Raw genomic sequence first — 24,292 nt, 5'->3', positions numbered from 1 at the left:
GGGGGCGGCAGAGGGCAGCGGCAGGACGGCGGGGCTCCTGCGCTGCGCTGCCTGAGGGTATAACAGCGAACGTGCTTGTATTTCTAATGCGTTTAATCAAAAATACTTAATACAAGGAAATGAAACGCTAGCGGATTGAGGCAGATGAGCCGTTGGCAAGGTATGCAGTAAGGAAATCCAGGCTAAGCCCCAGCAGGCAATTACATAGCTGTGAACATTTGGCTCTTGTGCAGCCAGCAGTTGCTGCTCACCTTGCCCCACTGCCATCCTGCTGGTGTTACCTGCACCCAGGGCCAGCCTGCCCACCTTCTTGTTTTAGACATAAGAACAAAGTTTGCAAAATAGAGACTGTGCAGTTCATCCTTGTGCCTCACTGAGCCAGGAGCTGCTCCAGCTGATCGAGGATGGCTGAGCATTCCTTCATCTCTTCCTGAAAGGAGGAATGCTTCTCCAGGGAACGCTGTCTCTCTTCTTCTGCTGATTCCCACTTGGCCATTGCTGTCTGTGTGGCACAGTGTACACAACATTTCACTAATGTGAATGTACAGATTAGCAAAGCTGACTTCCGAAAGGCAGCTCAAACCAGAACAAGCAACAAAAGCCTTCAGACATTGGAACTCCTCAGCACTGTCATAGCTGCTAAACTAAGGCTGGCCTGGCTTGCCTGGGTTCCTTGAGAAAAATGGCAATCTTCCATGACCAGAAGTTGAGGAAGCCATGTATAATAGCAATTTTGTTGATTAGCTTAAACTTCATACCGAGAATTGCAGAACTGTAATTTAATGACTACTTTGGTCAGTATATAGACAAGACAGTAATACAGAAGCTGCTTGTGTTTGCATACTTCTTAGTTCCCAGAAAGATTTCAGGTCAGATCAAGTTTTACATTGATTAAGGATACAGGCATTCACTGTCTGGTTTGTTTGGAGGCCAGAGTAACATGGGGAGGTAGAAAACAAGCCCCAGACCAAATGCTCACTGCCTGGCTGAATCTGAAACAAGTCTCACAGTCTTACCTGAAGTGCCTCCTTTTCTTTTTCAGCTGTTTCATTAAATAGCCTCAATTCTGCTATGAGTTTCTCAGTTAAAAGCTGAAGAGACAAAAGAAATAATAACACACTGCAGATGAACACATCTCAGCAGCTCTTATTACAACAGCGGCACAAAAGGGCAGTAGCACACCCCTCACCAAAGCCCATTTAAAAATTCTCTTACCGTTGTCTGCTTCTGGCATTCCTGTGTTTTTTCTTCTTCCTCCAAAATGTTGCTGCCTGTAACTGATTGATGAGACACAACATACAGTGCTCTAAGGCCTAACAGCTTCCCAAAGGTAACTTTCTACAGCAAGAAAGTTATTCTCAAAGTTTATCTAGGACAGAGCCAACCACAAGAAGCAGCTTTTCCTCTTAAACTAGCAAAAAGAAATCCCACACTATCACAGTGCTTTTTTAACAAAGAGGCAGAAGCCAATGTCTTACAGACAGATGCAGCAAGAGAGAAAAGAAAAAAGAAAGTGGTGCTCTGTACAACAAATAAACATGAAATGCATAATCCTTACCAGGGTCAATGTTTCTGCTTTCTAAAACCACCATGCAAGTTTCCTGAAATTTCTTGAGCTTTTCAATTTCTTGCACCAGGCCTTCATTCTCTTCTTTTAACTCCTTTATAGTGCCCTGTCATTAACACAGTGACATTTTAAGTGAACCAAATTTCTCCCCATTAGTCAGTAATACCGAGTTCTTAACAGGTTCTCCTCTAACACCAAGAATCACGTCTTGCCTTTCTATCCTTTACTCACCAGAGAAAGAGACCCTTATTCCTGCTTTTTGACAGGATCTATCACATGTGAATGTCACAGTAATTGCTAGGAAATCCCATTCCTAGAGATAGATTCCTTTGAGACAGTTCTAGCTCGTGATTTCTTGCTTTCTCTCTGTAGTATTTTAAAAGTTATGCACAGAGGAGCATCTAACGTCAGGAATAAAGAGGCATCTGAGAATCTTTAGGCCACAGCATTATTCCCTGCACAGTTTGGATTTTAGCAGGCAATTGGATAAGCTGATCAACCTCCCAAGTTGAATGCAATTTTCTGAGAGAATCAATAAGCACGTGGATTAGGGTGATCCAGCTGATAATAGCCATAAGCTTTTTGAACATCCCAAAGGAGGCCTCAAAGGCTTACAAAGAACTTAAGCTACGAGATAAAAGGAAAGATCATCTCACAGATTAGTAACCAGTTGAGAACTAGGAAATAAAATGAACTTTTACAACTGAAGGTTACACATTGGGCCTCTTATATAGGATAGCAATTACATTATGCTCTGATCACTGACAGATGATGAGTAACATAGCGCAGACTCTGAATCTAAACTTAGGTTAAGAAAGGAGAATCTCGGCTTGATGGATTTCACAGAATCACTGAGTTGGTAAAGCACTTCTAGAAGTGATCTTGCTCAGGCGAGTTGTTCAGATTGAAGCTTCTGTGTCAGTTTGTGTCCATTGCCCCACTGAACACCCTGCCTCCACATATCAATATACACTGACAAAATTGCCCCCAGACTTCTTTTCTCTAGGCTCAGCTGTCCCAGCTCTCAGTGTTTCCTCACAGGAGAAAAGCTCTACTTCCTCAAATATTTTAGTGGCCCCTTTTTGGATTCTTCCTAACACATCCTTGTCTCTCCTGTATCCATGTCCATGCTCCCAGGTACAATACTCCACGTGTGGCCTCCGCCTCCTCACCAGTGATAAGACAGGAAAAAAGCTTGCAGAAATCCATCAAGATATTAAAAAACAATAGTACATCAGGAAGCTTAAAATCATACATACAGAGCTCTCAGTTAAAAATACTCTAAAGAAAACAAGGCCACTATCCCTCAAATTTTATAGCAAAGCAGTGACCAGAACAAGCATCCTTAGTTACTAAAATGTGACCATACATTCAACACTGCTTGCAGTTCCACACCACATTATGTGATGGAATTAGCAGAATCATCAAGAAATCAAATAGAAACATATTTGGCTCTAAGTTTGAAATAGATTTAATAGACTTCAAATCACTATTGAGTATGATTATCACTTGTTTCTGTTAACATCGTAAACATCTGGCAATACTGAGGCTCTTTTCTTAAAATTTCACATACACGTTCACTTGTGAAGTGGAAACATTCTCCGGCAATGAGCTTAAGACAGGATTAGAGTTTTGGTGGCTATCAATAGTGATCCAGATGCATTATCTAGCCAAATACATCCATAGCACTGTTGACTGCCAAGTTCTAGCCAAATACCTTCAGTGTTGCAAGAGAAAACCCAGACCACTCAGTCTACTGCCTTCCAAGGGAGACTGGAAAACGAGCAAGTGAGCCCTTTGACCTAACCCTGCAAGGTGCAGAATGTAAGAATTACTCAATGATTTCCACCTCTTGTTCCTACCTGAGCTCCTGTTAATCTGGAGTGCAATTGCTGTTTGGCTGATTCCAATAGCTGATTCTTGGCCTTCAGCTCTGTCTCTAGTTTGTACCTGCTCAGAGGTCTGTAGAATCAAACATTAAAGATTTAAGTGAAAGAACACTGGTATCACACACCTTTTACTTTCATAAAGATGTCCTTCTTTGAAAGATTTGCTCATGTTCCTGGACAAAAGGCCATTAGCAAAGCAAACCTTTGTAGGTTTAGGGCTCATCAGAACTCTCTGAGAAGGAACATAACTGCATAGGGACAGCTATTAACAATGTGAAAAAACATACCCTCTTGTAACTGCCTTCTTCAAAGGTGGCTCCGCTTTCTTGGCAGATTTAGTAATCCTTAAGCAACAAGTAGAACACAGTTACACAATGATCGTTTCATACTTACAGATCATGTACAGCTGACAAAACCGCTCTTTGTCCTTCTGCATTCCAAATTGGTGAGACTGCATGTTGAATGCTGTGTTAAGTGTTGGGTCCCTCATTACAAGAAAGACACTGAGTTACCAGAACACGTTCAGAGAAGAACAAGTAACAGCAGGACAAGGGGAAATGGTTTTAAGTTGAAGGAGTGAAGATTTAAGTTCTTTACTATGACAGCGGTGAGGGGCTGGAACAGCTGCCCAGAGAGGTTGCGGATGCCCCACCTCTGGAGGTTTCCAAGGCCAGATTGGATGGGGCTCTGGGCAGCCTGGTCTAGTATTAAATGTAGAGGTTGGGGGCCCTGCATGTGGTAGGGGGGTTGGAGATTCATGATCCTTGAGGTCCCTTCCAACCCAGGCCATTCTGTGATTCTATGATTAAGAACAAGAAGGCTGACTAAATGAGTACAGGACAAGACATTTGAGCAGCAGCTGAAGAAGCTGGGGTTTAGCCTGGAGGTTAGATCTTGTTGCTCTCTACAACTATGTGATGAGGTTCAGTCTCTCTTCTCAGATAGGATGTGATGAAATGGCCTCAAGTTGCACCAAGAGAAGTTTAGAAGGGGTACCAGGAAGAATTTATTCATGGAAAGTGCGGCCAGGCTTGGGAACAAGCTAACCAGGGAGACAGTGGTGTCACTATCCCTGCAAGAGCTTTCTTTGGGACATTTCTCAAACAACACACCCAGCTGTTCTTTAATTTACCCTTGGTTTGTTGCTCTGAACACACCGTCCGCTAGAACATTGGAACCAAAATTAAAATCGGGATCTTTGTTGAGCTCGAGCCCTGCTGCTTTACCGGCACATTGCTTCTTTGAAGAAAAGGGTAGCTGCGTTTCTGCAAGAGAAAGACAACCACGAGAACACCGGAGCCCACGAGAGCTCATCGTCACAACCACACACTCAGCAAAGTGAAACCTCACCAGGAAGCCCCCAGCTGCCCTAACCCCGCAGCAGGGACCTCTGTACCTCAGGAAAATACGCAGTAAGGTGGCAGTACGTACCTACAGGGCCGCGGTGGAACGCTCCATAGACGGGAATGCGGGAAGACTCCACATCCATGATACCGCCCGCCCTTTCCTCACAGCAGCAGTTTGAATCGCGGCCGGCGCCCAACGATTGGGCGGGCTCGCGCATGCGCGGAGGCGCACCGCCCGTGAGCAGCGCGCATGCGCAGTGCGGCGCCGTAAGCTTTACGGGGGGGGAGGTGGTTGTTACCGGGGGGATGTTGTCGGTGTTTAACACTTGCAGCTCCCTTTCGGGAGCAGAGGTGCCTCGCTCCGAGTTGTGTGTGTGCTCGGCGAGCGGAGCCCTCCTCGCTCTCCCCTCGGTGTGCCCTTGAGGCGGCTAAAACCCTCGGGGAAAGAGGCATCTCAGCAAAGCGCCTTCTGCCTCCCTTCAGTGTTCTCGTTGTGTCGTGTGGAGACGGTTCAGTCAGCTCTGGCTGCCAAAACACCCACCTCAGCTCCCAGCACGGTGCGGAAGCACTGAAACACACGACCCGTCTCAAGAAGGGTCATTAAGTTTATATGGGTATTCCTTGTCTACGTGAGGCAGCCCCTCTCCCACAGAGCTGGCAAGTCTGCTGGGAATCCAAGGGAGAGAATCTGTCAAGTCTGTGTTTTCCTTCTGCTGACACGCTGCAAAATGGCATTAAGTGCCTTATTACCACCTTCAACCACAGCATATTTGGCAAAAATGAAGCATCACGCAAATATAGTAAAAGTTTGTCGTAAGCGTTTATTTTACATCAACTTGTAGGGAGAATTTGTTTTTGAGAAAGGTGAAGAAAGTACTTGCTTTTCTGCTTGTTCCTGATAGGGAAAATTTTTTTTTTGTAAAATCATATGCAAATTTTAAAAAGTTGTGTGTTTGTAGCCTTGTGTGGAAATGGCTGTGGAGACAGAACACGTCCGAAGGGATGAGGGCACTTCTCAAAGAGGAGATCTTCCACCATAGATCTTTGTCAGTATCAGTAGTGATGCTGAGAAAACAAGCTGAAACTGCCACCAAAAACAGGGTGGGGATGAGAATAGGTCTACAGCCTCCTCCCTGATCAATAAGAGAACATGCCAACTGAAAAGTCCTGGTGAGAGTCTTAAAATAATATCTGAAGTGTTTTGTAGAGATGGATGAACGTGAATTCACATACTCAGTAGAAAATGAAAGACCTTTTTTTTTTTTAACATTATGCTTTCCACTTGAAATCCATAGCTGTGTTTTTGGTTTTTGGCTTTTTTTTTTTTTTTTTTTTTTGTTTTGCTTGTTTGTTTGTTTGTTTGTTTTTGACATGAACTCTCTGTCCCTAAATATCTGGGGAAATTCTTCTCATTATTTCCCTCCTATGTGAGTTTAACAAGAAAAAATCTAATCACCATTTAGGAAACGACAAAACAGGTTTACTCGATACATTCCACTGTACAGCTGTGAATGTGGCACAGGACACTGGAAAGTCGAAGGGCTTTATACTCCACCATGACTGATCTCGCAATATCAGATTTGCTGGTTCTGTGAAAGCACAGGTACTTGCACAGCTGAAAACTATGAAATAGTTTCAGCCCAAAGAGAGGTGGGAGGAAAAAATTGATATTTACAGTTCCGAGGAGATTTCGACTTCCCCTTTCCCTAGCAGTACAGTTTTGTTCTCTGCAAGATTTCAACTGTTGTATCCAGAACTTTGAGCGCTAGATCGCTTGATCCAAACATCAGGCATGTCTGGTTGGCTGTTAGGTAACACAACGGGCCCTTCACTCCCTAATCCAAATCGATTTTTCCATGAAGAGCTGTTTTGCTGCGATGCTGCTGGAGAGATATCAAAGACGGTCTCCCTCAGGTCCAGACGCAGTGTATCTCTCTTCCCATTCAAGTAGCCTCTCTCTGTTTGACTGTATGAATCAGAGAGCTCTAAGACATCAGGACAAGAACTGGCTGATTCAGCAAGCTTTAGGCCTTGCTCAAAATCACTAATTGATGTCTCACTGGAGATGTTGAGCATGTCAAAAGAGCTGCCAAGAGAACAAAGGCATCTGTGAATTTTGTAGATGTCAGCAGCAGGAATATGGCTGTTGTCTGAGGTATAATCTGACTGCTGCTGGGCAGTGTCAGTGGAGCACTGTGATTTATTGAGCTGCCCTTCTTCATTCACACCAGCTGGCTGAGTATAGTCCAGCCCAGAACTATCCCAAGCTTTTGGGCTGTATTTTCGACACTGACAATCTCTGCATAATCTCTCCCTGTGAATTTCTGCTCCTGAGCTGCTGTGCTTGTAAGGAGAGGAAGTTTGCAAGGCAGGACACTGGCACAGGACGGACTGGTCACATCCAAGGTTCTCTTGCAGATTCTGTCTCTCTCTTTGAAGGGGAGGGTGTGATCCTATTCTTGGGCACCTATTATCTTCAGCTTGCATGTCTTCGGAGGGCACTGATGGCCTGTTGGACAGCTTGCTTGTGGATGTGCTGTTGTCAAAACTGTCACTCAGTTTTCTGGACAAAGGCTGAAGCTCATATTGCTCATTTGCAGTGTTGGACTCCTGGACCTTCCTCAATCGGTTTTGCTTCTCATTTCCCCCACAGGCATAGGTTCCATTTGGCTCAGAGTCATCAGAATAATCTTTCATGGTGTGGGCACAAGGCCAAAGAATCTGCCCGCAGTTCTTCTCTGGGCCAAAGAAGCAGCACAGTGACTGGAAGAAGAAGCTGGCAAATCCACAGCTGATACACTTGATCATCATTATAAATATCCCCAACTTTCTATAGGCCAGAACTGTAGCGGGCAACATAATGACTCCTGCAGAGAACAAAGCAGATGCTGCCATCGCAGTGGCACAGCTCATCTGCTTCAGGGAAAAGGCCACTCGGCTCAGGCGGTCCGAATGGGGGCACAGATGGTAGGAGATACAGTAGTTGACAGTAAAGTCAACAGAAAGACCTACTGCGGCTGAAATGAAGAGAGACTCCACCGCGTTGAGCTGCCACTCCAAGAGGACCAAAAGGCCAACAGTTACCAGGACAGTTCCTGCAATGGCAGTCACAGAGAAAACACTAAGGAGAACATTCCAGGTAGTGAGCAGCAGCACCACAAAAGAAATGGCAATAGAGAGCCCCATGACCACTATTGTTTCTGTGCTGAGACTGTGCTGGAGGTTGTACAGCTCTAGTTTACTGGTAAACCACCCATTCTGAAGTCCCACAGGGGCAGTTTTCATTTCTTCTGTTACCCAGAGGTTGATTTCTTCATAGAAGTGTTTGGCTTTGCTGTAATTGAAGCTGTAGTGATAAACAGTTTGAAATTGCAGTACTAAGGCAGCAAGATTTCCCTCTCCATCAAATCTGAGGCCCAGATCGTATGTTTCTGCCTCTTCCCTGCCTTGTTCCAGGAGCATCATTTTGATGCAGTGTAGGAAGACTTCACTTCCATAAGGGAAAGAGAACTGATTACAGCACAGGTTGAAGCTATTGTCTCTCTGGGAGCACTGGCGACTATCCATCCACCTGACAAACTCCTCCATGAAACACACAGTAGATTTCTGCTCCGTATCAAGGTAATAGAAAGTTTGGTTCTTCACCTTTTTACAGAATTCAAAGAGCCACTTCTGGGCATCAGGACTTTGGATTGTGAAGGTGGCATCTGCCACAAGGGTGCCATTGCTTTTTGGATTGAAATGGTCCCCATTATCCACAGGCAGGATACCCCAGATGATAGTGACTGGCATACGCTGCCCTTCTCCATGCTCTAGCCTCTCAAACATGAACTGGTGGCAGTACTCAGAGTCGTACCTCTCAAAGGGGTGGCTCAGTCTGAACACCTGAACAGACGATGACTCAAGAGTTGGGAGTTTGAGTTTTGGGTTGGAACAGGAAATGTAGGCACCTCCGATTGCTAAAGCGGCAAACCAGCAGATCCAGATGTACCGAAACTTGATGACCCCACAAGGCAAAAGCTTTTCAAATAACAACTTGGAGGTTTCACACAACGTCTTCTGGAGACCCCTGAGAACATAGTGGAGGGAGAGAGCCACTCTCTTGTGGCCGGTGTTTTTCCAGTAGTCTTCTGGCTTGTGAACACAGGTTGTCGCAATGTAGCGCTCATACAGCACAGCCGAAGACGGAAGCCAAGTCATCATGAATATGAGATTCACTAGGACGGAGGTGCCCATGTAAACAGCAAAGCAGCGGATGGCTATTATATTGCTAATGTAGCTGGCATAGAAGGCAGCACCCGTTGTGAAGCAGGATGCCAACATGAGATATGCAAAATGATGCATGGTTTGACTCACCCGCTGTGAAAGCCCAGCAGAAGGGTTCTGGCTCTTGCTCAGGTTCCAGAGGTCAAAGAAGATGAAGGTGTGGTTGGCACAAATGCTGCTGAGAATGATAACAGCCATCAGGTTTACGAAAGGGAAGTAGGTGAATCTGAAGGCCACCTTGTACAAGAAGTAGGAGATCATCAAAGAGCTGACGACAGTGAGCAGGACCATCAAGGTAATAAAGACCGAGCGTAAATAAAAAGAAATGATTAGAAAAATAGCTAATATTGCCAGAACTGGATATTTAGTATCCAGTAAAAGATAGTGCTGGAATAGTTTCTGTTTAAGGCCCAAGTCCATTCCAGTGATAGATGTATAGTTATCAAATAGATCCCAAGATTCAAGATTGTCTAAGTAGATCCCCATCATAGATGCACCTTTCCTTGTAGGCAAAAAGAGTAGGCTGTACTTGAGAGATGGCACTTGGTACTCAATTGTCTGGGGACTAAGAAAGTCTCTGTCAACCAAGAAGTGAAGAAGCTGGTAAATAGCATTGAAGCGGGTACATTTTTCTGGGACTTTGGCACACTGAGGGTGTTTCTGTCTCATGGTCTCAGGACCTATGCATGATGGAGTGAGGATACCTTTGTGGTAGTCTGGAGCGCAGGCACGAAGGAGAGCCAGGGTGTGGGAAATGTCTCCTTGAGTTATCTCCAGACAAGAAGACCTGTTGTACAGGACAGCAATGTAGTTCCCAAGAGACCAGCTTGGGCAACATTCATTGGATTCAGTACGTTGGCAGAGGTCTCTAAAACGCACATGTGAGCGTATCTGAAAAATAGCCAGGGGAACATCATGTGAGGTCCACTCTGCACGCTTTGTCTTGCTCCTCACAGTAACCCTCCCCTCCAGCTGTACAAGCCATGGCTCTCAGTGACAAACTGCACATACTAAAGCAATTGAAGCACACTAGCCTTCTGCCAAAAAAGGAAACCTTGTCCATTATTTACAGGTTATAACCTCTGATTTGAAAATTTGGATCCTTCTCCACTATCCTAGTGACAGCTTCGCCCTTCATTTTGCAGGTGTTCTCAACGCTAGTACAGAAGGGGGAGATACTTTCTATTGATTTTATTTTATATTTATTTTTATTTTACTCCTTATATTATTACTAGATTTGCTAGTAGAATCACTGGCAGCCAAAGAAATCATGTGCAGTCCTCCAGGGCACACAGTCGTGTTGTCTTACCTGTTATGGCTTGGGACTTCTAGCTCTGTGCGTTTCTCCATTGCAGGCATTACTGTGCTGGCAGCTGCAGGCACACCACAGCAGCTCAGGTGTGGCTGACAACATGACTAGCACTGCTGAGTGTGCAATATGCAGTGATGTGGATGGGTCTGGAAGCCTGCACCCTCTGTGTGCTGTGAGATGGTTTAAAACCTAGTTTGGCTGCAGCTCCCATGACTGTGTATCTGGCACGGTGTAGTGTGAACACAGAGCCTTCTGCCAGCAGGATGTCAGGCTCTTGCAGTGGAGATTTCCTGGAGTCTTATCACTTAGAGTTGTTCAAGATCCTGTGGCAAACACAACTAATCCTATTAAACGTCCCTTTTAAAAAACACTGTGGCAGTCTCCAGGACAACAGCTCCATTTTGGTAATTAGGTTCTGCTGCTCAACATTCTCAACAGCTTCTGATGGACGTCTTTGGCTTCTGGACAAGGTTTTTTTGCCCAGTGACTGTGTATTCTTGTTTAATGGCAGCTGGACTTCAGGGATAGGTGAAATCATTCTTATGTTGCTAGGTAGGTAAAATGCTCTGGAGTTCTCTAGGCTGAAACCTGCTCTGCAGCTTATGTTGTTTTTTCTGCCTTTCAGCTAGCTATTCAAGATAACGACAGTCAGAAAAGAGATGATATGTATATATGTTCTTTGTGACATTACTGACCTTGTCTTGTTCAATTTGACACATGGACTGAATAGCTTGCAAGTTCCATAAGCTCCCAGCAGTTGTGGACATAAATACCAGCTTGGAATAGCCCTTCTCTGAAAGAAAGGAAAATGTAAAAGAACAGGAAAAAAAAAGCCAAAAGCAGATATGAGGTAATGAAGATGAGTTAATCAAGCTGGTTGGAGTAGACCCTCTGGGCATTGAAATAAATAAATAAGTAAACTGTGCTGTCTCCAAGGCACAAGTCCACAGGACTCCCTGAAGACAGCCAGGTCATGAAGCGGCTTGTAGTGACTGGTAGCATCCCCATGTGTGATCTGACCCAGCTCCTCACCCAGCTGTCAGCAGCAGGAGAACAAGGATGGAATGTTTTCAAAATGCACTCTCCATGCCGATATCTTGCTTTCAGTAAGTGCTGCCATCTGGTGCTGCACCCCCTCTTAGAGAGTGAGGAGCTGAAGTCCAGCCAAGAACTCCCAAGTACCTGACAGTTTGGTGTTTGACTGATCTCAAAAGTGGAGTTGAGGCAGGGGAGGGAGTCAGACTACTTACATGCTGTTCCTCTTTCTTCTATTTATTAACAAGTTTGAGGTATCTTGGAGTGGTGGTGTTGTTTTTTCCCGTTTTTCACTGTCATATGTATTTCAAGAAGAAAAGAAGAAAGGGGAGTGACATTGTGTGCATGGCTTTCTCAGAGCTCTTCCCAGTGTCCTAAAACACTTTGACAATTCTGTACACTGTTGAATTCTGGGTGCATACTGCTCCATCACAACTCCACTCACCTGGGGGACCGCAAAAGAAACCATCTACTCCATAGATTTGTTCCACCATTCTCCGTGTCCTCGCTTCTTGTCCTCCCTGAACAGCCTTTTGTCCTCTGCTAGTGCCAATGTCATCATAGCTAGCAAGAGATGATATAATTTGTGTAAGTAGAGAGATCAGCTGGCAACGAGTGATGTTGACTAGCGAGTCTCTGGTAAACTGTGAAATAAACACATGGAGAGTTCAGAGCCTAATTCCTAGTATCCAGAGTGGGGAAACAAAGCACATTGCAAGGCAGCAGACTTTATACCCTCCAGTGCTAGGTTGCTTTCTAGAACAGGATGTACACTGTAATTCACATAAGTATCTTGGAACAGTGAATCGGTACCTGTATACCCACCATTTTCCTCAAAGCTCCCTCACCAAATGCAAATACCTTTTCTTCTCAGCATATGGAGAAAGGGAAAAGGTCTTCTTGTGGCCCGTATGGCTCTCTACATTCCTCCATACAATGAGCTTTCTGCCAATGTCGGTATCTCGTGGCTCAAAACCCTGTAGTCAAGCAGAAGGGTTTTATCATCAGCTTGCATTTTGGCTTAGCTTAGCATTCCTTAATGCTTCTTCTTAGACATAGAAACTATATGAGACTATTTGAGATGATTCCTGCATCTTGGAGAGATACACACATTGATTTTTCCCTGGAAATACTGCATCCAAGAGATGAGAGGAAAAAAATATTTCTCCTTTCCTTTTTGGGCATGGATAGCTATAGTGTGAGTCCTCAGCACTGCAGAGATGGGCTGGTGGTTGTTGTTGGCACAGGGTGTCCTCCCTAACCCAGCTCAAGAGTGAAGCTCAGCCCTTCCGCAGCTGCCAAGTGTAACCCAAAGTTTGCTGTGCCCCCGTCCTGAGAGATGCACTCTTTCTAAGGAGGGAAATCTGGAGATGCATCTCTGTAGGCTGGAGCAAACAGTCCTTAGGAGTGAGCTGGAGTGTTTAGAAGCTGATGAGGACATACTACCAGAGCAGCATGCTGGGCCTCAGGAAGGGGACTTAACACTGAATACTAACAGAATTGCTTCACCAGTGAAAGCTATTGAGCAGTGCAGCAGTGAAATAGCAAGGAATAAAAGCCTTTCAGTAATGAGTGATGTCACTATTTCTGTTTTTGTGACTGTGGTATCAAAGAAATAGTGAGTACTGAACATTACTCTGAAACATTATGTCCATCCAGAAGGAATCTTGCTTTGGTTGCACACTGTGAAGATAAGAGGGAAGAAGATAGCAGATCACTGATAAACACTGCCGTTTATTTCTAGTGGCTTTAGTGTCCTCCTGTCCTGCCTTGCTGCCTCTATCTGCAGAGAAGGAGGGAAGCATAGGCTTGTTTTGTATGGCAGAAAGAACACATTACTAGTCGCCCTGTGGATTTCCTTTTGTTCACACTGACATATTGCCTGTAGGGACTTACCATCAGGGGTTCTGAAAAATCCGGCAAATTTCCAACAAGCAGGCCAGCTAAAGTACAAACCACAACTGTCACTGCACACAGCACCAGGACAGCAATGGGCCACTCTGCGATCATTTGAGAATAACTAGAATCAACAGGAGAAGAAAAAATGCGGCTGTTAGAGCCCTTCTGCTATTAGCATGAAAGCTGCTGTTGAGCCGACATAGTGCTAATAAAAGGAAGTTAAAAGAATTAGGGGTTTTTGGTTTGAGCACTTGTTTATTGAAAAGCTTAGAGGCTCTAGTACAGCTATTAATGAATGTATTATATTTCCACTATATTAGAGGCAACTCTAATTAACTCAGGTAACCACATTTTGCCTCTGTATATTTTCCTGCTTTTTCAATCGGAAATAATAAAACCCAGACTCTTCCATCCTAAGGCAAAAGGAAGCTTTAAATATTTAACTTAAAAGGCTTCATTTAGAAGGAGCTTCTCATGCTTTCGTTTTTCCCATTGTGCAATCTACACCAGTAGCTGTCTTGCTATTTGGCCTGCATATTTTCTGCCCATGGACCCTAAGAAGTTTAGCTATTCTGAAAGGTCTCCCGAAGATAACTAGCTCAAGCAAGTCATTATTATTGCTCTAAATTCACTCGCTATATGGGAGCTTGCCTTACTGCTGGGAAATATGTAGACACCTGCAAAGTTAAAAGAAGATGGAAACCACTGATCTGATGTTCAACCACCATTAGGACTGTCAGCAGCAGTCATGAAGTGAGCAAGTGGTTTCTGAATCTGCAGGATGAGAGACTCACCCTGATTGCAGCCTCAAAGCCAAACACTGACCCTACAACAAAAGCACCAGCAAGTGCTGCAGATCAGGGTTTGGAGAACACACAAAACCACATAGACTGGTGTAATATGGTGGTCCTTCAAACAGCTTTTCACATGAGTTTAGGTCAGGCCTATTTTGTTTTTATTTTTTTTTCAATTTAAGCCTCTTGAATCATTGTGCATAGCCTTGCAACAAAGATCTCTCCTACTGTAGCTTGTGAGAAAATGCAGGACTCTACTGCTATTGCTCCTGATACCCTTCTGATTCCCCATCTGGTGGGCCAAGCTGGCTTAACCCAGCCAATGTAACTATAAATATAAAGCTGCTGTATGGACTAGAGCCAGGCACCTGCTCTGAAAACGGCCATCAAAGCACCGTTGCTATTCATTAGTACAGGTTGTACAAGCAAATAGAAATTTTTCCAGACGGATGAGAAGCATGGAGCAGGGAGTGCTGACCTTGCCTTTGAAACTGGGCCTGCACCAGCACTGATGCCCTGCATTTGCTAATAGCAGAGTAGGAGAGTCATGATAGTAGGATATAAGAATGGCAAGGATTTGATATTAAGCGTACCTTTTGGGCATCCTGAAAGCCTTGTCATGTCTGCAGACAGAAAAAAAAAAAAAAAAAAGGCATACATTTATTATCTTCCTGCCAAGCACTGTCTTGGGTACCTAGTGAGCAAGTTTACCCCTTCAGAAGCTGAGCCACTGCTGTGGGAGTTGTTTGGCACCAGATGAGTTTGGGTAATGAATAATAGGGTCTTTCCCTCTCTCTCTGGCATTTTAACCATACCAAATGGGAAAACCCTTAGTAATTCCTCTGTGTTGCCCCTCCAGAAAACTGAACAGAATTTAAAGGACATAACATAATCTCATAGGAATCACAGTTTAACACTTATCCATGAAAATCTATATTTTTCAAGTGCTTTTCTGCTGAATTTTTAACTTACTTCTTGGCAACAGTGTAACTCTATGAAATTTTATGATCAGAGCTAACAATGCCTATAGTTTTTATTTCCTGTTCAACTCAGCAAGGATTTTCCAGAAAGTCAATCTCATTTGTTTCCTGAGCCAATTCAGAGATGACATTTGTCCAATCTAGAGGAAAAGGAGGCCAGCAGAGCTGCTCAGAACATTTTTCTGGTGTTTCCATCACAGAGCAGCTCTTGTCATTCTTTGTAGAGCTCTGAGGGATAAAAGAAAGAAGCCTTTCTGAGGGGATCTGAGGTTACCTTTAGTAGTGAATCCCTATGGGCAGTCTTAAAAAAAAAACTGTATTTCAGTGGTCACCATATCTGAAGGGCCTTTCCTTCTGTTCTCCATTTCCACCTGAGATGTCTCCCTGAAATGCATGGTCTCATCACTCTAATGCTCCACAGATTCGAGAGAGAGGGGAGCAGAGAAAAATCCTCATAGATTTTTCCTCGAAGAGGAGTCCCTGTTTAGCTGCACGCTGCCTGTCCTTTGTTAATTCTTCCACAGTAGCTTCTCAAGCAGAATTGCTCAGGCTAAAAACCTTATTCTATCATTGTTGTAACATCACTTTTCTGTCTGCTAGTGCTGCACATTCTGCCAGTGATTTGCAGTCCAGCTGCATTTCCTACTTGAATAACCTGTTAGAGAGAAAGCAGCTAACAATTTTATTGATGCAATATTGATGCAAATGCAAACACAGACAAATTAAATCCTCTGTTAATGGTTAGAAAATGAGACCATAAAGGACTATTGTGCCTAACCCTGCACTGCTGTAAAAAAGCAGGGAATCCTACACCATTGAACTTTGCTTGCTGCCTACTGCTTGTTGCAAAGCAACCTGGAAGACCAAGTCGTATTCCCCAACTTTGCATTTCTCACTTTATTTCCCTCCCCTCCATCATAGGCAGCAGCTTCACTGGGAGTAGAAAAATAAATGACCCGAGCTCTTATCACTCAGAAACTCTGCCAAGATAAAGGACTAGCCAGCTGGCTATCTTGAGTGCAAATGGAGAAAAGGGGAGGATCACAGAAGATGGGCATGATCACAGCTGGGTGATGCAGGAGTAACAGAGTGACCTTGGCTCTATTCATCAGGTCACCTTGAGAAGTAAATCCTGACTCTCCCAGGTGCAGGAATGGTAGTTGTATATGTTCCTAATGGGTGGAAAGAGAAAATTCTATCCCTCTATATTTCTGGGGGCATCTACTGCTTCAAACTGGTAAGCAAAATCACTCAGAGCCTTCCGATCCTGTCCCAAAGTTCAGGAGATGCCTTCTGAAAACTGCTGAACCGTTCTCCATATGCCTCTTACCTGACTGTTACAACGTGGTGCTGCACCGGTTGGGAGAGTCGCTGCCCAGGGGACCACCGTTTCCAAGGGGTTTCCAAAGCCTCATGATGAGAAGCTGGGACAGGATCGCTGCTGGAGAGGTGAGAACACAATGTGGACTTCTCACCGTGCCCAGGGAGCAGGGGCAGGCCATAGCTGCCTCGGGGCTCCTGCTGATTGCAGGAGTAATACAAGTGATGCTGTTGCGCGTCCTGGGAGCTCGATGGTACCTGACCATTGGACTGGGTGGAGATTGGCCCCAGCGTGTGACTGGAGGCGGGCAGGTGGTCTCCCCCCAGCCTGGGCGATGCAGGAATGGGGCAGTGATGGACCGGGCAGATTCTTTCCCAAGAAGTGCCACTGTAGCTGGGCTCAGTGTTGGCAATCTCTGGCATGGCGAGACAGGTCTGGCAAGGTCCTGCATTTCTTTTTTCTCTGTGAGGAAACAAAGGGATGGTAAAACTTTTTCTGTTACAGCATCAGGAGGGCTATGCTGGGGAATTGCATCTTGTCTCCCACTTAATGCAAGACATAAGACCTCAGCCTCTGTTTACTGTATCAAGAGCCAGGGCTGAGCTGAACCATGATTTTTACAGAAACATCCATGCCTCACTCATGGAGTGCAGCTGATGGTGAATCTATCATACCTTTTTGCATGTTATTCCAAAATTATGAAAAATAGCGTAACATGCCCTTGAACAGTTTTCAGCTCCTCTAGTGGCTGTGGTCTTAGAAACCAGGTATGGCTTCAACGTATAGGCAGAGTTAAGTTAATTAAATGCTAATGGCATTTAATTAGATGGGCCTCCTTATTCCTTCTTATTTCTTCCAAGGGATTTCAGTGCAAAAAAAAAGGGCAAAACACGCTGGCTGGTGATAAAGGTAGGATCCTAATGTGGAAGCACAGAGTAATTACAGAGATCTGAGTCTTTGTGACAGCAAGAAAACCCCTCACACACCGTAGGATGATGTCACACTGACCCAAAAGTGCCTTTGAAATTACCATCTCACTGTCAGGGAGCTTCAGAAGCACTGTGCAATTTGGAGTTCAGAAGGCAAGAATGATATGGATACACCTACAGCCTCTGGTGGTCGATCAGAGAATGTGCCATGGTGTCTACAGCTGAGTTATATGCCTGCTGTAGTGTCTGACATTAAGCATTAAGTATAATGGATGATTTGGGCCAGCTAGAATAACAAAGTGTCTTGAGTTGTCAGAGAATTATGAGTACTGGATTGAGACAAGAATGAAATGAACTTTAGCCTGAGGCACCTGATGAGATGTGGAGAAAAACTGAAGACAAAATACAATTGAGAAGGGAATATTTTCAAAACTTTGCAGAGTTCATCTCATTTCTCTTTCTGACAGACATGGAAAATGACAGAATTTTAGCAATTACAAGTCTCCGGAATTGCACCCGAAGTTAAATAACAGTATCAATGACAAAAGAGATTTGAAGATTTCCGTTAGTTCAGTACTGCTTGAAAATTGTTATTTTTTCCAGAAAGGAGGACATATTGGCCTTGGCAGCTCATGCTGTGTACTTTCCAACATCAATTGAGCTTATCAACACTGGGAAACTATATTTCATGATTATACAGAATAGGCTCGTTTCACTAAAATCATTACGACCAAGCAATGAAGTAGCAGTTATACCAATGCTGGTGTGGAGACTCATGGCACAGGTATTCCAGTCACTGCTACTTGCACATACAACCTATCCAGGACTAGTACCAAAGATATCTTGCCTAGTTAGACACCATCCAATGCTATTTTTAGTTGTTGGTTATGTAGTTACAGACAGAGATGACATAGTCGAAGTTGCTTATCACAATGTCATTGACTTTGGAAGCAGTAACTGATGTTCACATGCAGCTTTTGGGTCATGAAATTGGCAAAACAGTTATCAAAAGAGTTAGCAAATGCCTCTGCATCCCTGGGAAAAGAAGGTACACCCAAAGGCAGGAAAGTCAGATCGGATCTGTGAGACTGCTAATTTTTCTTAAGGCAGCAGATGTACAAATTGGTGGCAACAAGACAAAGTTTGCACTGAAGCAAGTGCCAGAAAACCTGCAGACAGATGTGTGCACACCTCATTGATAAGCTTGACAGGTTTTTCTCAACAGTTCTAGCACTCAGCTGCCTCTGCTCTGCAATACAAAGGACTAATAAGACTTCAGCTAGCTCAGTATAGTGAGAGGAAGTGCTGTTTGCAAAGCCCAAGCTCCTGAATAGATTGTGACAATGATATCCCATTCTCCCGCAGAGTTTGTCAAAAGATATAATATAAAATCCTGTCGCATGAAGTCCTTGTTGTCTTGCCACAGATGGATTAGTGGCAGGATTACCCAGACTTTCAAGCGAGTGATTTGGGTTATAGCTCTATGAAGGCAGCTTACAAAGAAGGCTACAAATTTTTTGGTGGTGTATACAAACACGCTGCACAAGACAATAAATCAGATGTCAGCAATGCGTTCATAAGATGGAATCTGGGGCTTGCTACAGCCTCATCAAAGTCACCTGCACTGGGGGGATTTGCATTCAGCTGTACAACTGCAGTGTAGAGCAGGTGCAACAAAGGCAGAGAAGGGAAAGCTTGTGGTCTGTGGCAATGAATGAAATGGCATATTTAATTAATTATTGCCCATTTACAATAATTGCAAAACCAACCAGCCAGGGACATAGTAACCACCACATCCTCCCTATCTATAGGAAGTCTCAGGGACGAGGTTTATTTGTGAGAGTATCACTCTTCCATTCTTGAGATAAAAGTGTAACTCCTCTTCCTTCTCCCAGATTTCCAGTGGTTGCAGTGCAAGTTAATTTTATTTGTAGGCTTATAGTTTTGTATTAGCAGAGCTGAGGCACTGAATTATCATCATAAAGCTGGAACTGTGGTTGTGTTATACTTCTGCAAAATCTAGACCTCTTCTTGATGCTTCTAGACCCCTTTTTGATGTCTCTTATTTATTATTTTTATATCTCTGATTTATTATTTTCAACATCTTCATCAATGACCTTGATGAGGGGATAGTGGCCACCCTATGCAAGTTTGCTGATGATACGAAGTTAGGAGGATTGGCTGACACGCCTGAAGGCTGTGCTGCCATTCAGTGAGACCTGGACAGGCTGGAGAGCTGGGCAGTAAGAAACCACATGAGGTTCAACAAAAGCAAGTGTAGAGTCTTGCCTCTAGGGAGCAATAATTGCATGCACCAGTACAGGTTGGGGGATGAGCTGCTGGAGAGGAGCTCTGCTGAGAGGGACCTGGGTGTCCTGGTGGACGACAGGTTGGCCATGAGCCATCAGTGTGCCCTTGCGGCCAAAAAGGCCAATGGCATCCTGGGGTGCATTAAAAAGAGCGTGGCCAGCAGGTCGAGGGAGGTGATCCTCCCCCTCTACTCTGCCCTGGTAAGGCCTCATCTGGAGTACTGTGTGAAGTGCTCTGGAAAGAGTCCAGCAGAGGTCTACAAAGATGGTGAAGAGCCTGGAGCATCTCTCTTATGAAGAAAGGCTAAGTGAACTGGGTCTGTTTAGCCTTGAGAAAAGAAGACTGAGAGGGGACCTGATCCAGGTCTATAAATATCTGAGGTGTGGGGGGCAGAGTGGCGAGGCCAGACTATTTTCAGCAGTGTGTGGAGACAGGACGAGGGGGAACAGCCAGAAACTGGAGTATAGGAAGTTCTGTACAGATGTGCACAAGAACTTCTTTACGGTGAGGTGACGGAGCACTGGGACAGGCTGCCCAGGGAGGTGGTGGAGTCTCCTTCTCTGGAGATGTTCAAGACCCGCCTGCACACCTATTTATGTGACCTGGTGTAGGGAACCTCGACGATCTCTGGAGATCCCTTCCAACCACTATGATTCTGTGATTCTGATTCTGTGATTCTGTGATTTTCTCTCTACCTTCCACGTATCACTTTCCTTAATTTAGGTACACCTTAAGTAAGATGTTTTCCAAAAATGCATAATAATTCACAGAAACTACCGCACTGACAATTTATGCTTCTGATATTTCCACACCTGTAAAATATGTGGGTTTTTTTTTTTTTTTTTAAGGGAAAACAAAATTCTTTTTCATGTAAACTGCTGGATTTGCATTGGCAGTGGGCACAAGAGGCTTTTCATAACTGAATTAGTCTGAGGACTACACTGCCATGTCTGCCTGCATCATCTGTTACACTGGACAGGAAGAAAAGGCTTTCACCAGAAAAAAAACACTTTGAAGATAATCAGGGAAATGCAAGAAACATGCGCTGAAAAGTTCCATGTCCAAAACCCTCAGCTACACAATCTCCTGGTGGCAAAGGCAGGTGGCAAATCCTTGGATATCACAGATTGCATTCATTTTTTTTTTGCACATACATTAATGCATTCAATGCTAGTAGTTAACAGACAAGCCCACTCCCCTTGATTATCATCTTTGCTGTGAAATACTGTCATGTTCTGTTCTTTCTCCTCATGTGGTCTCAGCTCCATCCCCTGGCTGCTCAGCGACTTCATGTTTTAGAATAACTTTAGCTAATTCAAATCATTCAGTTGTGAGTCTTCTTTGTTATCTCCTTTTCAGGCTGCACAATTACAGTTCTGTCAATCACGCTCCAGATCCAAGTTGCCTTCTGCTCATCTCCAACTCTGTGACAATGTGACCTTGGTTATCCAAAATCTCCGGGGAAACCTGGAGCTCAGAAATAATGATAGTTTTGGATAATTACTGGTGACAGGTCTGCAGGTTTTGAGTCTTCAGTTGCTATGCTCTCAATTAGCCAGGGTGCTGGTGTATTTGATCTGCTGAGATCTGCACCGGAGATGTAGGCTGGTCCTTGACACCTACTAGCATGTCACTATGACTTTTCTGGGTATCTAGGAGCCTGAATTGTGTTTGGAAAATGGTTGTGGGTGTATTCCTGATTATTGTGTACTGTCAGACGGAAGAAGAGGTGGGCAAGAGCATTACACTGGACTAACACCAGGGGAAAAGAAACATTCTTTTGAATGTTCATTCCCATTCAGGACTGTGTCACATGTTTGACATATTTGGGATGGTGTGGGCAGAAATGGCCTCTCAGCCACAGAAAAGCCTGCAGAAGCAGCCTGACAACCTCCTTTTTCTTCAAGCTCAACTGGATGCAACTAAAGAGATGCAGAGAGAAGGAAGATGAGCTGTATGCAGTTGACAGGCTGGAACAAACTGCTCCTGAGACCCAAATGAGTTGCATTTGTCATGCTGCTTCCCCATCTCTTCCCTTGAGATGCCTAGACAGGATGATAATCCAATTTATGAAACTGCCCAAGTCCCTTTAAATGCAGCAGTGCTTTTCTGAGGCAAGCAGCAGGGCACAGGGAGCCCTGTGCAGATGTGCACGAATCAGCAAAAGTGTCTCTTCCCTTTTCCTCTTCCCACAGGAAAATGGTCAAGATGACACCATTGTTATTGCTTATGTTTGCTTGTGCTTTTAACATGACAAGTGCATGTATCCGGAGATTATGGGAGGGCTTATTGCATTTCACTCTCACCCATTATGTAGGTTCACTGCCCAGCTGGCAGGGAGGGATGGGCACCTGTCAAGCAATTCATCTCCTTTGTCGGCAGGGTCAAATTTTTGTACACTGAAAAATTTCTGTGTAGTTACTCCCTGTTTTGCTTTTTCAGTCTAGTAGCAAGATAACATGTATCCTTAAGAAGCCTTACAATCTTTTTTTTTTAATGAGACTCCTGCGTATGCTAAATCTTCATGAAAAATTAATGAGACTGAAAAGCTCTGCTTCCCACGTAGTCTGCCAAGAAAAGTTTAGTTTTATTATCCTTTCCATTGACTCATCTGAACAGCCTTACCCTCACCCCGGGCAGCTAGCAGTGCTGTGGGCACAGGTGTTTGGGATGGGGTGCAAGCAGACACAAAGGGCTCAGCCATTCCCACCCAGTCTCCAGCTCCAGGAAGGTCTGGATACACTGGCAGTGTAAAACAAACAGCTGTTCAAACCTGTTTGCTCACTCCTATTTTGAAGAAAACTACACCTTACTATCCCAGCCTTAAGAAGGTCAGAAAGAAGGTGTTGTTTATCGATGCTCATTTCAGTCAAGCATTGGCTTAGGCCAAAGGACAGGTGCTACAGAGCTAACCCTTCTGTGGCTACATGAACAGCCTTGCTTAAAGAAGCATTTATGTATAAACTTGCTCAGGAGTCAGAGAACTATCATAATTGTCATAAATTTTAGTTCTTGAGTGTACAGCATGAGATAAAGTCAAGGCACCCATTTCAGCTGATGTAATTCGTATCCATAACTGAACTCTGACAGGCTGCAGTATTCATTTTAAAGGATCTGTTCAAACGAGCAAGGATTAGACAGGCAAGTAAAGCTAATGGGGCATTGCTGGTGCTCAGACCCCACCCAATGCCTGAGATTTAAGGCTGAGATGTGCAGAGCTAAGGGGATGTGACTGCCCCACTGGATCCCCCAGGCAGGTGGGGATGGTTTAGCGTGAAGATCCTGTGTCAGGCAGAAGTGAAACTCTTTGGGCTTTCAGAATGAATCTGTGTGTTGTTGAACTCAGGATTTGCCTTGCTCAGGAGAATCTGAAGAGCTCAGATCTGTTGCCTTCAGTCTAACAAATGGCGGTGTGGTCAAAAATTTGGGGATGGCTCTATGCCCAGGATCATGGGCTTGTTGGCATTTCTAGAAAATTGCAATGATTATGGCTTCCAGCCTGGTTTGAGACACCAGTTAAGGAAGCATATGGCATGGGGGGCAGAAGGAGAGAGCTGCAGGGTTTTATAGAAAAAAACCTTTGAATTGAAACCAGTTCTTGTCCAAAGCCTGGTGAAAAGAGGACTTCATCCAAAACATGCTGCACACTGCTAGCAATACTTCACCATTTGCAGGTGGGGTTGCTCACCTACTGCATGACAAAAAATCCCCAAGGAGGCCAAGTTCGCCACCAGCACAGGAGGCACGAACCACGAGGGTGCCAGCCGGACAGCGCGGCTCTTGTAAACCCCGAAACGAGGGGCTCAGGACGAAAGGCACATGCCCCTCGATGGGGCTGGAAGGCAATGTCAAGGCGCGGGATAACCGAGCCTCGCCCAGTGACCCCCCCAAAACAGCAGACACCGCCGAGCGCTCACCGCCGTCCCCCGCAGCTCCGCGCCGGTCTCCGCGCTCCTACCTGGGCGAGGCGGAGGCGCGGCCACGGCGCGTCCCCTCGGGCCGCTGCTCCCGGCGCGGCGAGGCCGGCCCGGCCTCCATGACCGGCTGCGGAGGCAGCGGGGCGCTGTCCGCAGCTCGCGGTGCTGAACGCTCCCGGCGAGGCGGCGGCGACAGCTCCGCGCAGCGCTTGCGCGACCGCGGAGGCGGGCCCGGAGCAGCCGGCCAATGACCACGGGGCGCTGCCGGTGGAGGCTGAGGACGAGTGGAGGGCGGGGGAAAGCCGGAGGAGAGGCTGGGCGGTGTGGGTGAGCCCTCGGGTGTTGTCCGCATTTTTGGGAGGAGACTGAGCCAGAAAGGTACAGGTAAGAACTCTGGGCAATGCAAGAATGTGGGGTTCTCTCAAAGGTGGAGCAAAGCACCTCCAGCCCCAAACTCACTGTGCGTCGTCACTGAAAGATGTGCAGTAGAGCAGGCTATATGTTTGAGTAGTGCATTTTTAGGATGGCAGGTCCCTTGAAGAGTTGTGCTGCCCAAGGTAGGAAAGCTGCCAGAAGCACTCTTAGACTTCTTATCACAGGTGCAGGGCAGCATGTTGAAGTGCAGACGTTCACTATCTGGATTTTAGCAGAATTAAGTTTGTTTAAATAGATGGTAGCTTTGAAATAGCTGAGCTGAAAGTTAGAAGAATACAAGGAGGTCAGATCT

The 24,292-nt window shown here is 45.1% G+C and overlaps 2 protein-coding genes across 2 annotated transcripts; both read right to left on the bottom strand.

Annotated features, from left to right (window-relative positions):
• Nucleotides 1–75: 75 nt before the first annotated feature.
• On the bottom strand, nucleotides 76–5,020 carry KNSTRN (kinetochore localized astrin (SPAG5) binding protein). Its single transcript, XM_042836776.1, has 8 exons — nucleotides 4,888–5,020; nucleotides 4,589–4,721; nucleotides 3,744–3,800; nucleotides 3,430–3,529; nucleotides 1,559–1,673; nucleotides 1,216–1,277; nucleotides 1,017–1,091; nucleotides 76–502 (listed from the first exon to the last, which is right to left on the bottom strand). The coding sequence occupies exons 1-8, from the start codon at nucleotides 5,018–5,020 to the stop codon at nucleotides 371–373; spliced, it is 807 nt and encodes a 268-aa protein (XP_042692710.1). The 3' UTR covers nucleotides 76–370.
• Nucleotides 5,021–6,231: 1,211 nt separating this feature from the next.
• DISP2 (dispatched RND transporter family member 2) lies at nucleotides 6,232–23,686 on the bottom strand. Its single transcript, XM_042836794.1, has 8 exons — nucleotides 23,607–23,686; nucleotides 16,419–16,871; nucleotides 14,702–14,731; nucleotides 13,312–13,435; nucleotides 12,277–12,392; nucleotides 11,861–11,979; nucleotides 11,076–11,173; nucleotides 6,232–9,959 (listed from the first exon to the last, which is right to left on the bottom strand). The coding sequence occupies exons 1-8, from the start codon at nucleotides 23,684–23,686 to the stop codon at nucleotides 6,540–6,542; spliced, it is 4,440 nt and encodes a 1,479-aa protein (XP_042692728.1). The 3' UTR covers nucleotides 6,232–6,539.
• Between the last annotated feature and the right edge of the window lie 606 nt (nucleotides 23,687–24,292).

The sequence above is a fragment of the Centrocercus urophasianus genome, unplaced genomic scaffold (genome assembly GCF_019232065.1).
Source record: "Centrocercus urophasianus isolate 14NV4802_14NV808 unplaced genomic scaffold, USGS_Curo_1.0 seq_63, whole genome shotgun sequence".
NCBI lineage: Eukaryota > Metazoa > Chordata > Aves > Galliformes > Phasianidae > Centrocercus > Centrocercus urophasianus.
The sequence above is the reverse complement of the archived record's forward strand: the minus strand, read 5'-3'. Positions and strand labels throughout refer to the sequence as shown.